This window comes from Macaca nemestrina, chromosome 13 (assembly GCF_043159975.1).
Source record: "Macaca nemestrina isolate mMacNem1 chromosome 13, mMacNem.hap1, whole genome shotgun sequence".
NCBI lineage: Eukaryota > Metazoa > Chordata > Mammalia > Primates > Cercopithecidae > Macaca > Macaca nemestrina.
The window spans coordinates 73,902,504-73,917,601 of record NC_092137.1 but is presented as its reverse complement, the minus strand read 5'-3'; the positions used below and the strand labels follow the sequence as shown (position 1 = coordinate 73,917,601).

The following is a 15,098-nucleotide window of genomic DNA, read 5'->3' as shown; positions in this document are numbered from 1 at the left end:
AGTCTGGTTTCACTGCAGGGATGACTGTGTAACTGCAGTGCTGGACTTTGAAAACCTGACAAGGTGGTGGCTGGGGGTAGGTGGGGACCACATAGAGTCACTTGGAAACACACAGTCAGCATCGCAGGGGACTTGAAATTCACTAGTTTCTTTACTACAAGATCTGGAATGAGAAACTGACCTTCATGGGAATTCTTCTTGTTCTTTTTTAACTTTCTGTCTCCAGGATAACTGGTAAAGAGCAGTTTTTCTTCATGTTTTTCTTCTGACCAAGAAGTCACATCACTGTCCTCTTCCAATTTAGCCTCGCTGGAACTTGGAGTTGGGAAAGTTATCCCAACATCTCGAGTGTGTTTTTTGGCACCGTTCACAATCTCCAAGTTACCTGAGGGGAAGGATCATAGGTGTCTCTGGGAGTAACCTTGAGGCTGAGTTGACAGGTTTATTCAAGTGAGTACGTGAACCCTTTTTAATGTTTCAAAAATACAATCCCTTTGTGTGGGATGGAGGGATGGGAAGACAGAGGAAGAGAAGGAAGGACAGGAGAGAGTAGGAGGGAAAAAGAGGGAGAAGAAAAAAGAAAGGGTTTTATTTGTAAGTCATTTTAGGTATTAGAGGGAAAGAAGAACAAATATGGGTTCAAAGGGTAAAGGATTTCAACTCTGATCCCAAGTCAGAAAGACAATAAATACTTAGATTCCTTTTGGTAGTCACCCAGGTAAGGGAGAGGTTGACAGAAGTAAAGACAGGATTTGAGGGGAAGAAACAAATCAAGATGAAAGTTTATTTATTTTTATTTTATGCAACCAAAAGGAATAGAAAGGCAATAGCTAAAAATCCTCCTTCCTACTTCTGGTCTTCATATATTCTGTTCACAACCCCATATGGTTCCAGAGAATTCATTTGGCACATTTAAGCAATTCTCTTCCCTCCTTTATTTCTTTCATTAAAAAAAAAAAAATTCATATTGTAGTATGCTATACACTGTTCTGTACCTTTTCTTAAAATCAATTATATGCCTTGGAGATCTTTCCATGTTAGTACAGAGCTTCCTCATTCTATGCAGAATTTCATTCATTATCTAGATATACAATAATTTATGTAATCATTCAGTTATTGAGGAACACCTAAATTCATTTTAATCTCCTGCTATAAATGATGTTTTAGTGGTTAATTTTGTACACTATTTTGCACATATGCAAGTATATCTTTAGGTTAAATTCCACATATTCATAGTATATAGCAGACATTTCAAAAGTAAAAATGCTGAGTGAAAGTAATTTTGATAGGAACTTTCAAATTGTCTTTCACAGTGAACCAACTTCTACTCTCACTGGAATACACAAGGGAACCCACTTCCCTACACTCTTGCCCACAAACTTGCCATCAAACTTGAATTTTTGCCAATCTGATAAGATGAAAACTGGCACTTGGATATAGTTTTATCTTCATGTCCTTTATTATGATTGAGGTTGAGTATCTTATATGTTTAAGAGCCATTTCAATGTATTTCAATGAAAAAGTTTAGATTCAAGTGATTACCTGCTTGTATGCCCTTGTTTAACATGTGTGCATTTTGCTTGTTGCAAAAAGTAGAGTTCGAGCTCAGGAAACTACTGGCAGAAGAGGAAATAGAGTCAGAAGAAATCACATGGTTTGCTACCTAGAAAAATAAAATAGATCTTGTTATTATTACCTGCAGTCAATGTCACAGTTACCCACAGGATAAGCAAGCCAACAAGTCCTCTTTCTAATCCAATTCAAACTGTTGAGATGCATTTAGAAGAAGCTTGAGATACTGTGAACATGCTGCCTTGTATCTGTGATAGGGAGAATGTTGTAGTTGGATAGGACTGAAGCTGTTGTAAGGTGGTAAGACAAAAAAAGCCTGGCTATTTTCACTGGGCTTGGAAGAACTCTGAAGAGAATGCTAGCCAAACATTAGTCTGATGTATCTTCAGAATGAAACTCTGAAGTGACACCTGCATATAATTTTCATGTGAGATAAAGAGGGCTGGAGATAGGTAAAAAAAAGTGATGAACTGAAGACAGTGCTCTCCAATTAAGAGCCGACTCAGACACGTATATTAAGACAAACACCAAAGACCTGCAAGGCTCGTGAGACGTCCTGATGAGTAGAGTATTGCAAAAAGTATTAGAGAGTCCCAAAGCCCTTTTAATTACGTTCAGAGCAAGTAGAGCAATGAAGGCAATTTCTGAGATTGCAGCTGATGGTGGAATGTCAGTAGATGACAAAAAGATTAACAAGATATAGCTGAACACAATATTATAGTGTAAAATAGTACTTCTTAAACTTGTTCATTGTTAATATCTCCATCGTTAATAAGGACAGAGGGAGGCTAACCCAGAATAATGAATTGGAATCTCTAGGGGAAGGGTCTGGGCATCTATATTTTGAATAAATGCCAGGGAATTTTCTACTTAGGCAGGTCTGGTGGAGGTAAATTAAAGCCTGGGTGAGGATGGGAAACTGAGGATATCTGATCCCTTGAGCTAGATAAACCATATTCCAGAGTCACAAAGAAACTTGTAACAGAATTTTGGTGAGGAAGATCTATATTAGACAGTTGAAGAAAGGAAATATTTTGTCAGAAAGGTAGGCATTGCAAACTAGTGGGATGAACACTGATGACATGTAAAACTTAGGATGCATTACGAATCAGATAATTTGCTAGGAACTGTTCAAAAAAAAGATGAGCAGATTTAAGCCAGGCTCAGTCAGGCAGGCAGAGCATGCCCTGCCAGGTTAGCCTTGTTTTCTCTAGTAGATAAGGTCATTTTACTGGCTAACCAAAAGAATACGTAGCATACTGTACCTAGATTTGAACAAAATGCCAAAACATTTCATAGCATCTTTGAGGGCAAGATGGAGTTATATGGGTTGGATGATAATACAAGTTGATAGAATCATAACGGATTGAACCAACCTTATCCAAACATAATTTCAAAACAGAGAGATGTCTTTACTGAGTGGTGCATCTTGCTTTTGACAACAAATATTTACTAAGCAATTACTGTGTGCAATCACTGGGTTTGGTGCTGGCTATTCCTTCTTAAGATTTTACACATAAATGTCTTAGAGATAGGGAAAACAGGAGAATTTACATACAATACTCATCAGAGAGAGAGCCTCTGTCAGGATCCCAAGTAATAACAGGAATGATGGGCTAAATCAGAGCATGTTTAGTAGGGGCAATTGTAAAGGTCTGCTCATTAGGCAGGAGGAATGGCAGCAACTTTGATGCAGGAAAAAAAAAAAAGCTCTGTGTCAGGATTCCAAACAGCTAGGCCAGTTTCGGGTCTTCCCTTTATTAGCAGTCTCTACTTAGGCAAGACACAACCTCTTTGTGTCAGTTTCCCCATCCAGAAATGGAAACAAAATCTGCATTTTAGAAAGAACAGATGACTTAGATGGTAAAATATAAAACACTAATATAAAACTAGAGACTACCATGATGTTAAAAAAAATCTTTTTATTTTCTCCTTAAAAAAAGGAACATAAAAAAGAAGTGACTGACATGAAATACATTATACCTGGCCGGGCGCGGTGGCTCATGCCTGTAATCCCAGCACTTTGGGAGGCCGAGGCGGGCGGATCACAAGGTCAGGAAATCGAGACCACGGTGAAACCCCGTCTCTACTAAAAATGCAAAAAAATTAGCCAGGCGCGGTTGTGGGCGCCTGTAGTCCCAGCTACTCGGGAGGCTGAGGCAGGAGAATGGCGTGAACCTGGGAGGCGGAGCTTGCAGTGAGCCGAGATCGCGCCACTGCACTCCAGCCTGGGCGACAGAGCCAGACTCCGTCTCCAAAAAAAAAAAAAAAAAAAAAAAAAAAAAGAAATACATTATACCTTCTCTGCAGCTATAAAAGAAGGGAAGAAAGCATGTTAGGTACTAAAAAAGTATATGTAGGTGTTTGCTTTTTTATTTATAAAATGTCTCTGAAAGAGAAGAATCCAGATTAAAAGGAAGAAGTAAAACTGGTTTTATTTACAAATGACATGATCTTCTCTGTAGAAAATACTAAGGAATCCACAAAGAACTAGAACTAATAACCAAGGTTACCCAGGTTGCAGAATATAAGATTAATAAGATAAAAAATCAATTGTATTTCTATGTTCTAGCAAGTGACAACCTGAAAATAAAATTAAGAAAACTATCTCACTCACGATAGCATCAAAAAGAATAAAATATTTAGGAATAAAGTTAACAAAAGAAGTGCAAGGTTTGCACATTAAAAACTAGAAAACATTGCTGGGAGAGATCAGAGGTCAATATAAATGGTGAGACATTCACCATACATGGATTGGAAGTCTCAAACTTGTTAGGATGGCAATTATCCCCAAATTAATCTGTAGATTCTACACAATCTCTATCAAAATTCTAGCAAACATTTTTCAAGAAATCTACAAAATGATCTCAACTTTATATGGAAATGGCAAGGACCACAAGAGCCAAAAGTTACTGGAAAAAAAAAAAGATAGGTAGAGGACTTACATTTCGTGATTTCAAATCTTAAAAAGTTACAGCAATCAAGGCATTGTGGTATTGATATAAGGATAGATACAGATTGGCCGGGCACAGTGGCTCATGCCTGTAATCCCAGCACTTCGGGAGGCTGAGGCAGGTGGATGAGGAAGTCAGGAGTTCGAGACCAGCCTGGCCAATGTGGTGAAACCCGGTCTCTACTAAAAATACAAAAATTAGCTGGGCGTGGTGGTGTGCACCTGTAGTCCCAGCTACTCGGGAGGCTGAAGCAGAAGAATCGCTTGAACCTGGGAGGCAAAGGCTGCAGTAAGCTGAAATTGCACCACTGCACTCCAGCCTGGACAACAGAGTGAGACTCTGTCTTAAGGAAAAAAAAAAAAAAATATATATATATATATATATATATATAGACATATCAATGGAACAGAATGAAAATTCCAAATGAAGTCTTACATATGTGATCAATTAGTTTTCAACAAAGGGGCCAAAGCAACTAATTGGAGAAAATAATATTCTTTTGAACAAATAATGCTGGGACAATTAAATATCCCTATGCAAAGAGATGAAGTTAGACAACACACCACACACAAAAAGTCTACTAAAAATGGATTGTAGACCTAAACATAATAAATAAAACAATAAACTTTTGATGAAAAACATAGGAGAACATCTCTGTGACTTTGGTTAGGCAAACAGTTCTTGAATATAACACCCCAAGTACAATCCACAATCCATAAAAGAAACAGTTTAAACTGGACTTCGTCATTACTGTATTAAAACCATTTGCACTTCAAAAGCCACAACCTGGGAGAAATTATTTACAAAAAATACATCTGATAAAGGACTTGTAACCAGAGTATATAGAGAGCTCTTTCAACTCAGTAGGAAGATAACCTAATTTTAAAATGGGTGAAAAGATTTAAAAAGACACTTCATCAAAGAAGATGTAAGAGTGTAAGCACACAAAATGTTCAATATCATCAGTCATTAGGGAAATTCAAATTAAACTCACAAGATACCAGTTCACACCCAGTAGAATGGCTATAAATAAAAAGGTGGACAACTGCAAGTGTTGACAAGGAAGTGGAGAAACCGAAACCCTCACACGTTGCAGGAAAGAATGTAAAATGATACAGCCACTTTGGAAAAACACTTTGGCAATTTCTGATAAAGTTAAACATAAACCTATTGTATGACTGACCAATTTCACTCCTGAGTAAAAACCCAGAAGAAATGAAAATGTATGCCCACACAAAACTTTTACACAAGTATTAATAGCAGCATTCACATTATTCAAAAAAATCAAACAATCCAAATGTCCATCAACTGAAAGATAAGCAAAATGTGGTATATCCATAAAATGGAATACTATTCAGCAACAAAAAGGAACCACTGATGCATACTACAGCACAGATGAACCTTGAAATCATTATGTTAACAAAAAAACCTTGAAATCATTATGTAGCAAAAGACCACATCGGATGCTATATACATTAAATCTCCAGAAGAGGCAGAAGGCAGATGAGAGGTTGCCTGGGGCTGGGAATGAGGAATGACTGCAAAGGGGTACAAGGGACCTTTTGGTAATGACAGAAATGTTCTAAAACTGGATTGTGGTGATGATTGCGAAACTCTGTAAATTTACTAAAAGTTAACTGTATACTTAAAATGGATGAAATTTGGCCGGGCGCGGTGGCTCAAGCCTGTAATCCCAGCACTTTGGGAGGCCGAGACGGGCGGATCACGAGGTCAGGAGATCGAGACCATCCTGGCTAATATGGTGAAACCCCGTCTCCACTAAAAAATACAAAAAAATAGCCGGGCGAGGTGGTGGGTGCCTGTAGTCCCAGCTAATCGGGAGGCTGAGGCAGGAGAATGGCGTAAACCCGGGAGGCGGAGCTTGCAGTGAGCTGAGATCCGGCCACTGCACTCCAGCCTGGGCAACAAAGCGAGACTCTGTCTCAAAAAAAAAAAAAAAAGGATGAAATTTTATTGTATACCTCTGGGAAGGAGTGTTGGGTGCTGGGGAACAGGAGTAGGAAGGACACTCCTGATCAAATATTTTGTACATGTGGTTGTACTGTATTACCAGTTCAAGAAATGAGAATAAACAAAACAAAAACTTGTGGGGAAGGGTGTGGCAGTAAAGATTTAAGGAGTTCAACAGGAATAACATACGTTAGGCCACAGACATGGTCCAGCCACTGAATGAAGGTGATAAGTTGTGTTGGTCAACACGTTCTCACTACCTGAAGCACAACAAGCTTAGCTGAGAGGGACATATTTAAAAACAAGACACCAACAAACTTATACCCAGGAAAGCTGCCAAACTCAGAAAGGAGAGCAGAAATCACAGCCCATGTGGAATGGTTCATGGAGTGAAGACCTGAGAGAAAACACATCAGGAAAGGAGGCCCGAGAGGCAGAGGGCTAGGTTTGTTTCCTGTGCCTTCGGAGAGCAGCTCTGAGAGCAGAGCCAGATACTCCAATGCAAGGAGATATTGGATCTAAGTTAAAGCCTTTGATAACTGCAGCCTTAGGCAAATGGAACTGCTGCCCCATAAGCAGCACGTGAGAGGTGGAGCTACTAGAGGGTGGCCTGTCATTTGGTGCAGCACGTGAGAGGTGAAGCTACTAGAAGGTGGCCTGTCATTTCGTGCAGCACATGAGAAGTGGAGCTACTAGAGGGTGGCCTGTCGTTTGGTGCAGCACGTGAGAGGTGAAGCTACTAGAAGGTGGCCTGTCGTTTGGTGCAGCACGTGAGAGGTGAAGCTACTAGAAGGTGGCCTGTCATTTGGTGCAGCACGTGAGAAGTGGAGCTACTAGAGGGTGGCCTGTCATTTGGTGCAGATGCAGAAGTGTTGATGGCAGTGGGTAGGATCACAGGACTCCAAGAGTCCCTTCCAAGTCTGAGTTTCTGTGAACATCCTGCACTTCCAAAGGACACAAGCAGTCATGGTGTGCACCACAGGGTGTGAAAAAACACACAATTACACTGGGTTATATGAGAAGCCTTGGAATGTTTCCGTTTTCATTGAAATCCTTTTTCATTTAGTAATGCTTGCCTATAAAAAGGTAAACATTTAAAAATAGAAAACAGTCTAAGAATAAATTCTCTCTCAACCCAATATAATTATCCAGCCCAGTAGGAAGATGACAATCAAAGAGAGAGGCAAAAACAATTGTTTACTAGGATGTGGAAAAATTGAAACCCTCACATACTGCTGGTATGTGGAATGTAAAATGGTACAATCATTTTGGAAAAGTCTGGCAGTTCCTCAAATGGTTAAACATAGAGTTGCCGTATGATTAATTCCACTCCTAGGTATATACCCAAGAGATGAAAACATATGCCCTCAAAAAAGCTTTCATATGAATGTTCATAGCAGTTTTGTTCATAATAGACAAAAAAATTGAAACAACACAAATGTCCATGAACTTATGAATAGATACAATGTGGTATATTCATAGAATGGAATGTCCTTTGGCCGTTAAAAGGAATGAGCACCTGCTATGATGTGGATGAACCTTGAAAATACTATGTTAAGTGAATGAAGTCAGTCACAAAAGACTGTGATTCCATTTATATGAAAGGGCCAGAATAGGCAAATCCATAGAAACAGAAAGTAATTAGTGGTTGCCTGCAGGCTGTGGCAGAGGTGGGAGGTTGGGGAAATGAAGATTGATTGTTAATGGTTACAGGATTTTTCTGGAGGGTGTTTAAAATGTTCTAAAATCAGATTATGGTGATGGTTGCATAATTCTGTGACCATAACAAGACCCAATAAACTGTATACTTTAAACAGGTGAAGTTTACGGCATGGGAAATAAGTCAAGAAAGGCATAAAATGCACTTTATTGTATGCAAACTGAAAAAATGTGGACTATGAAGTCTTGTTTGGAGAACAAATGCTTATACTCTATAGTTCCGCATCTCCTATGTTACTGAAATCAGAAAAAGACCAACTTTGGAAGGTGATAAACAGTGTTGTTTTCATGTAATAAACAACAAACAATCCTAACAAAAAGGTGGGCACTAAACGCTGTAGGTGTGATGGAGCACTACTCTAAAGCTGGGCCAAGCACAAACTATCAGAACCATGCCATGTGATTTTTGAATCCATCCACAGATTCGCAATAATCACAATGCACACACCTGCACTCGTGTCCCACAATTTGTGCTGAGGACCCATCATGGGATAGAACTTTTTTTTTTTTCCTTCTGAATCCATTTATACATGCGGTCGGTAAACCACAATGGTCCAACTTTCCTTAGTCCGTGGGAGAGTCCCACGCTTCTCCTCTAATAATCTCCTCATCCCTCAGGCTTGGGTGTGGAGTAGCCCACTGCAATGGAGCTGACACATAAAGCTTTAGGTGACTATATATTAAATGACACTGTCAGCCACCATGGGTTAGGCTTTCTGTTGCACACAATCTTGGAAGGAAATATATGCTGGCTGGCTGCTTCTGTCTTAATTTCCATTATGAGAGCAAACTCACCTGTTGCTGTCTTACACGAGACTAAGAATAGAAAGTAACCACACCATCTCGGAGATGTTTCGGGATTTTTGTAGTACTTTTTAGCTTATTTAAGAACTAAATGAGACTCATTCCCATATTTATTGATTAAAGACATGAGACAGACCTAGAAATAAAAGCTTTTCATTAAAAAATTACTTGTTAGGTGGAAACTGAGCTTAGAAAAACATATCCAGCATAGGAAAAGGGCCATGTTTTCTGATGTGACCCTACACTGCTATTCTTCAGGTAGGAGGATTGGTACTGCTGGCCTTCAGCTAGCCAGGTGCCTGCTGGGAATGCTTTTCCTTTAGAGGCATGGGTTTATGCTAATTCATTTATAATCACTCAGGTTTAGGACCAGAGACACACATTGATAAAACGGTCAGAGTCAAAATGAGAAATATAGTCTATGGCACCAAAAGACTGTCTTTTCTTGTGAAAAGTTTCTAGAACTGTGTCAACCAGCAAGTGTATTTTCAATAAAATTTACTCACCAACAAGGGGTGACATAATTACCAAGTGTCTGTCCAAAAAATAATGCTTTGACATACATTTAATTCCTAGTGAAAAAAGGTTGCAGAAGCAGGAACTCAGGTGGTAACTATTACTTACCTTTTGTAAATTAGAACTAGTTATCTATTTCTGCCAGTGTGGTTGATCAGAAAACTATGGAAAATCTTCCTCAGAAAATTAACAATGTGCTGTGCCTGCATAACAGGTTCTTGAAAAATTTGTTTTGGTATGTGAAGAAGTAAAGATTGCAGAGAACAAACAATTTTGAGTGAATCCAAAATTCAAACAATAGTTAAGAGAATGTATGGCTAAAATGCAGTGAAATTATTACGGTCAATGATCATTACAACTGAGGTCAAAAAACTCTAATGGGACAATAAAGTTTCCCAGATAACGGTAGGGCTTTGGGTTGGACAGAAAGAAAATGAACCAAGAGCTAAAACACTCAATTAACTCATAGGAAAACCAGAAGGTTGACAAATGATCATACAATTTTGTAGAACGTGACAGAGCTAGACAGCATGTTTCCCAAAGGTTTTTCTATCAGCTTTGAAAAATGATGACCTGGAAGTAGCCCTATACATTTGTTTATTCTTTGCATTCTCCCAAATATGTTTCCTCTTGGCTTTCATAACTATGAGAATTACCACCACCTTTACACGGATGACTCTAAAATCTTCATCTCACTCATGATATCCTCATGGGGTCAGATCCATCTAGCTTGTTAGATATTTTCACTTAGATGATCTGATCCAACTTCAAGTTTAATAAATAAAACTCCTTCATATTTCAGTCAGCATTAATTTCCTCTTCAGGTCTGTCCATTTTTATAAGGTGTCCATATGTTATTTCAGTTGTTTTGAATGGAAATTTCAAAAGAACCATGCCAATTATTTACCAGTTCTAACTGATTGGAGTCTAGCTTAACAAAAGAACATTAGATTTTTCTAATAAATTCATTTATTGACATTATTTAAAAATCTTTATTGGCAACTAGCTACCATTTGCAAATAAATTTATACCTGTACACACAAAAATAAATTCCATGTAGATTAAAAGCTTAAGCTTAAATTAAAGCTTAAAGCTTTCATATCCCTCAAAAAGTATCAAAAGTAAAGCAGGATAATTTTTTAAAAACAAATCTTGAGGCTGGAAGATCTTTCTTAGCATGAACACAGAAATAAAGAAGTATATAACAATACTATTCCAGTATTAACACAATGTAATTAATGCTTAAAAATCAATAGGAAGCCAGGCACAGTGGCACATGCCTGTAGTCCCAGATACTCAGGAGGCTTAGGTGGGAAGACTGGTTGAGGCCAGGAGTTTGCAATCAGCCTGGGCAACACAGCAAGACCACATATCTAAAAAAGAAAAAAAAAGTGGCCAGGTGCGGTGGGTCATGCCTGTAATCCCAGCACTTTGGGAGGCCGTGGGTGGATCAAAAGGTCAGGAGTTTCAGACCAGCCTGACCAACATGGTGAAATCCCGTCTCTACTAAAAATACAAAAAAATTAGTCGGGCATGGTGGCGCGCGCCTGTAATCCCAACTACTCAGGAGGCTGGGCAGGAGAATCGCTTGAACCTGGGATGCGCAGGTTGCAGTGAGCCAAGATCGTGCCACTGCACTCCAGCCTGGGTGACAGAGCGAGACATCTCAAAAAAAAAAAAAAAGTAACAAAATATAATTTAAAAAACAGTAACTACAGTGGTCTCCAAATACGTTTACAAAAATGAACAGGAAAAAAGCCTTCAGAGAAAAACAGGCAAAGGATACATAAAGGTAATTCTCAAAGTAAGAAATGTAAATGGCAAATTGGAAACCTAATAGAAATGCAATTTAAAGCACTGGCGAAATTAAAAATTATAGTCATTAAGTTCAATTTTACTGTATTACAGTTACAGAATATGGGCTTACTTATAAAATTTCTGCTTTGAGAATGCATCAATATTTTGTCTAATGTACAATTAATTTTGTAAATATTCCATGGGTATTTGGAACAACTGTGGATACTGTATTTTGACAATGAAGTTTTACCAGATACTTAAATCAAGTTTTAAAATATCGTTATAAAAATTTTCCATATATTTTCTTACTCATATGTACCCATCTGAAAAAAGCTCATTAAAGTATGTCACTCTGTGCTTTTGTCAATTCTATAATTATATTTGGATGAATGAACAAATGAATGTATTCTGGTTGAAAGCATTGTAAAGTATATAAAAAAACTCTCTTCCCATGGAAATTAAAGAGATACTCTAGATGTTCAAGACAAGTATTATCTCATTAAAAAGAAAAAGAAAAAAAAAAAAAACAAAACCCTATCTTCCCATGGTAGAGAAACTTGTTTTACTAGTGTTCTGATAAAAATTAGAAATAACTAGCAGAGAAGTAGAAATGGAAATTTTCATGCATTGTAGGTAGGAATATGAACTGGAAAGCAATTCGGTACTAATATAGGAAATTAAGTATACAAGTTTGTAAGCCAAGAATTCCACTTCTGGGTATATATGCTAAAGATAGTTTCAGACAGATGCATAAGAGGACATGGAAAAAGACAAGCACTGCCATGTTCTGTGGTTGCTGGGGAGCTGACAGCAATGTGGGTGCCCTTCATAGAGAAGTTCATGGGTAAATGGGTAGCTGCACTCCATGGAGCATTTTGCAATTAGAAACTTGGATTAGATATACTTACAGCAATGTAGGCAGACTTTGAAAATACAAAACTTAGTGAACACAACAAAAATAATAGTATACCTTTTATATATGAAAGTTCATGCATACTTACAAAAGAAGTATTTTGTAAGAACTCGTGTAACCTGAAACATATTTATTTACATAAGACTGGTTTCCTATGGGGAGACAGAAATGAGTATGGGATATGGTGATAAAATTTTAAAAGAGGGGTCATGAACTGAGGAGTACATTTAACTCAACCCTTGGCACCGGAAGTTAAAAGAAAACTGTACTTTATGGCACAGAAACCATGTATACTAGTTCTCTAATCCTATTATTTCACTATACTTCTAGAAGAGTTCATTATGACTAGTTTGGGAGGCTCAAAATGGTCTCTTACACCCAAAATAGAAGTCAACGAGAAATTTGAGAATTCATCTTCTAAGCTTATAACTAACATTTTCTGTTTATCAGTCTGGCTTACCTTTTTTTATTATTGTTAAACAAAAACAACTTTTATGGTTTCTTATTAGAACATACTTCTTGTAAAAAATAGATAAAAATATAAAAAAAAATCATAATTCACATTTTTATAATAATTTCAGTTTTTAGTTCTATGTATGACATATATTTTGCTCCAGTGATATTGATATGTATACATATATACACATATATGTATGTATATTTGGATTATAATATGTATACATAGTTTTATATCTTAACTCTTTCTCTGTAACATATAAAAAAATTTACTCTTTGGATTTCAGGATGCTGCTTTTGAGTGTAATTTCTCTTCATATATAGGCATGTAAAGTCTGATATGAACTCCATTTTATAAAAATATATGAAACATTGATAAACATTTAGTTGGATGTAAAGCTCTCATTTTCTTTTCTCATGGAGGTCTCTGTTTGGTAGTTTGCTTGTGTTGTTTATTTCCCCACCTGCTGGAAACATGAGCTAATATAATTAAGGAGAGATCTAAAATACAGAGAAATTATTCACCATTTTCAGCTTTTTCTTCATAAAGAAAAACTGCTGAATGACCTTTTTTTCTTCACTTTTTATACTGACAGTAGTAAACTATCCTTTCTCCCCCACCACAAGACAACTAGACACCAAGAAACAGAACTGCAGAAGAGAGACAGGAAAGAAAAAGAGTGAAAACACACAGAGAAAGCACAGAGACAAACATAGCAATACCATAAGAGATAAGGGTGGGGGAGGAAAGAGTAATCAGAAGAAGAATAGAGACACACAACAGACACAGTGGGAAACAGAGAGAATGAGGGTGGGGCATGTGGGGCATGAGTGCAGGTGTGGGTGAGCAGAGGCAGACAGAACAGAGAAGCAGACAGAGTGCAAAGAGATCACAGAGAGAGAAGAGGGCCTGGACTGCAGAGATTGCAAGGGAGACAGCACAGGGCAGAAAGAAACACAGAAAGAGCAAGTCAATAGTTTTCTTTATATCCTTTCCTGGTTTTGGTATTAGGGTGATACTGGTTTCATAGAATCATTTAGGGAGGATTCCCTCTTTATCTTTTGGAATTGTTTCAGTAGGATTTGCACCAATTCTTCTTTGAATATCTGATAGAATTCAGCTGTGAATCCATCTGGTCCTGGACTTTTTTTTTTTTGTTAGCAGTTTTTTAAATTACTGTTTCAGTCTCGCTACTTGTTATTCGTCTGTTCAGAGTTTCTATTTCTTCCTGATTTAATATAGGAGGGTTGTATATTTCCAGGAATTTATCCATCTCCTCTAGATTTTCTAGTTTGTATGTGTAAAGGTTTTCATAATAGCCTTGATGATCTTTTGTATTTCTGTGGTATTGGTTGTAATATCTCCCATTTTGTTTCTAATTGAGCTTACTTGGATCTTCTCTATTCTTTTCTTGGTTAATCTCACTAATGGTCTATCAATTTTATTTATCTTTTCAAAGACCAACAGACCAATATCCCTGATGAACATAGATGCAAAAGTCCTCAACAAAATACTAGCTAACCGAGTCCAACAGCATATCGAAAAGATAATCCACCATGGTCAAGTGGGTTTCATCCAGGGATGCAGGGATGGCTTAACATGCACAAGCCAATAAATGTGATACACCACACAAACAGAATTTAAAACAAAAATCACATGATCATCTCAAAAGACGCAGAAAAAGCATCTGACAAAATTCAGCATCCCTTTATAATTAAAACCCTCAGCAAAATCAGCACAGAAGGGACATACCTTCAGGTAATAAAAGCCATCTATGGCAAACCCACAGCCAAAATTACACTGAATGGTGAAAAGGTTAAAAGGATTTCCCCTGATAACTGGAACAAGACAAGAATGCCCACTTTCACCACTGCTATTCAACATTGTACTCAAAGTCCTAGCTAGAGCAATCAGACGAGAAAAAAATAAAGAGCACCCAAGCAGGAAAATAGGAAGTCAAACTGTCACTGTTTGCCGATGATATGACTGTATGCCCAGAAAATCTTAAAGACTCATACAAAAAGCTCCTAGATCTGATAAATGAATTCAGTAAAATTACAGGATACAAAATCAATGTACACAAATCAGTAGCACTGCTATGCACCAACGAAGACCAAGCTGAGAAACAAATCAGGAACTCAATCCCTTTTACAACAACTGCAAAAAAAACAAAAAACAAAACAAAACAAAACTTAGGAATATACCTAACCAAGGAGGTGAAAGATCTCTACAAGGAAAATGAAAAAACACTGCTGAAAGAAATCACTGATGACACAAACAAATGGAAACCTATCCCATGCTCATGGATGGCAAAATTGATATTGTGAAAATGACCATATTGCCAAAAGCAATCTACATATTCAATGCAATTCCCATCAAAATACCATCATCATTC

The 15,098-nt window shown here is 37.6% G+C and overlaps 1 protein-coding gene across 6 annotated transcripts in view; it reads right to left on the bottom strand.

The window, feature by feature from the left end:
- Positions 1 to 15,098, bottom strand: part of LOC105465444 (ALMS1 centrosome and basal body associated protein) — a 222,632-nt gene that overhangs the window by 8,631 nt on the left and 198,903 nt on the right. For all 6 annotated transcript variants that reach the window (XM_071076913.1, XM_071076915.1, XM_071076914.1 and 3 more), the window contains 2 exons: positions 1,543 to 1,663; positions 182 to 385 (listed from right to left, as the gene is read on the bottom strand). In XM_071076913.1, coding sequence (XP_070933014.1) covers positions 182 to 385; positions 1,543 to 1,663 — 325 coding nt within the window. The remainder of the gene's footprint in view (positions 1 to 181; positions 386 to 1,542; positions 1,664 to 15,098) is intronic.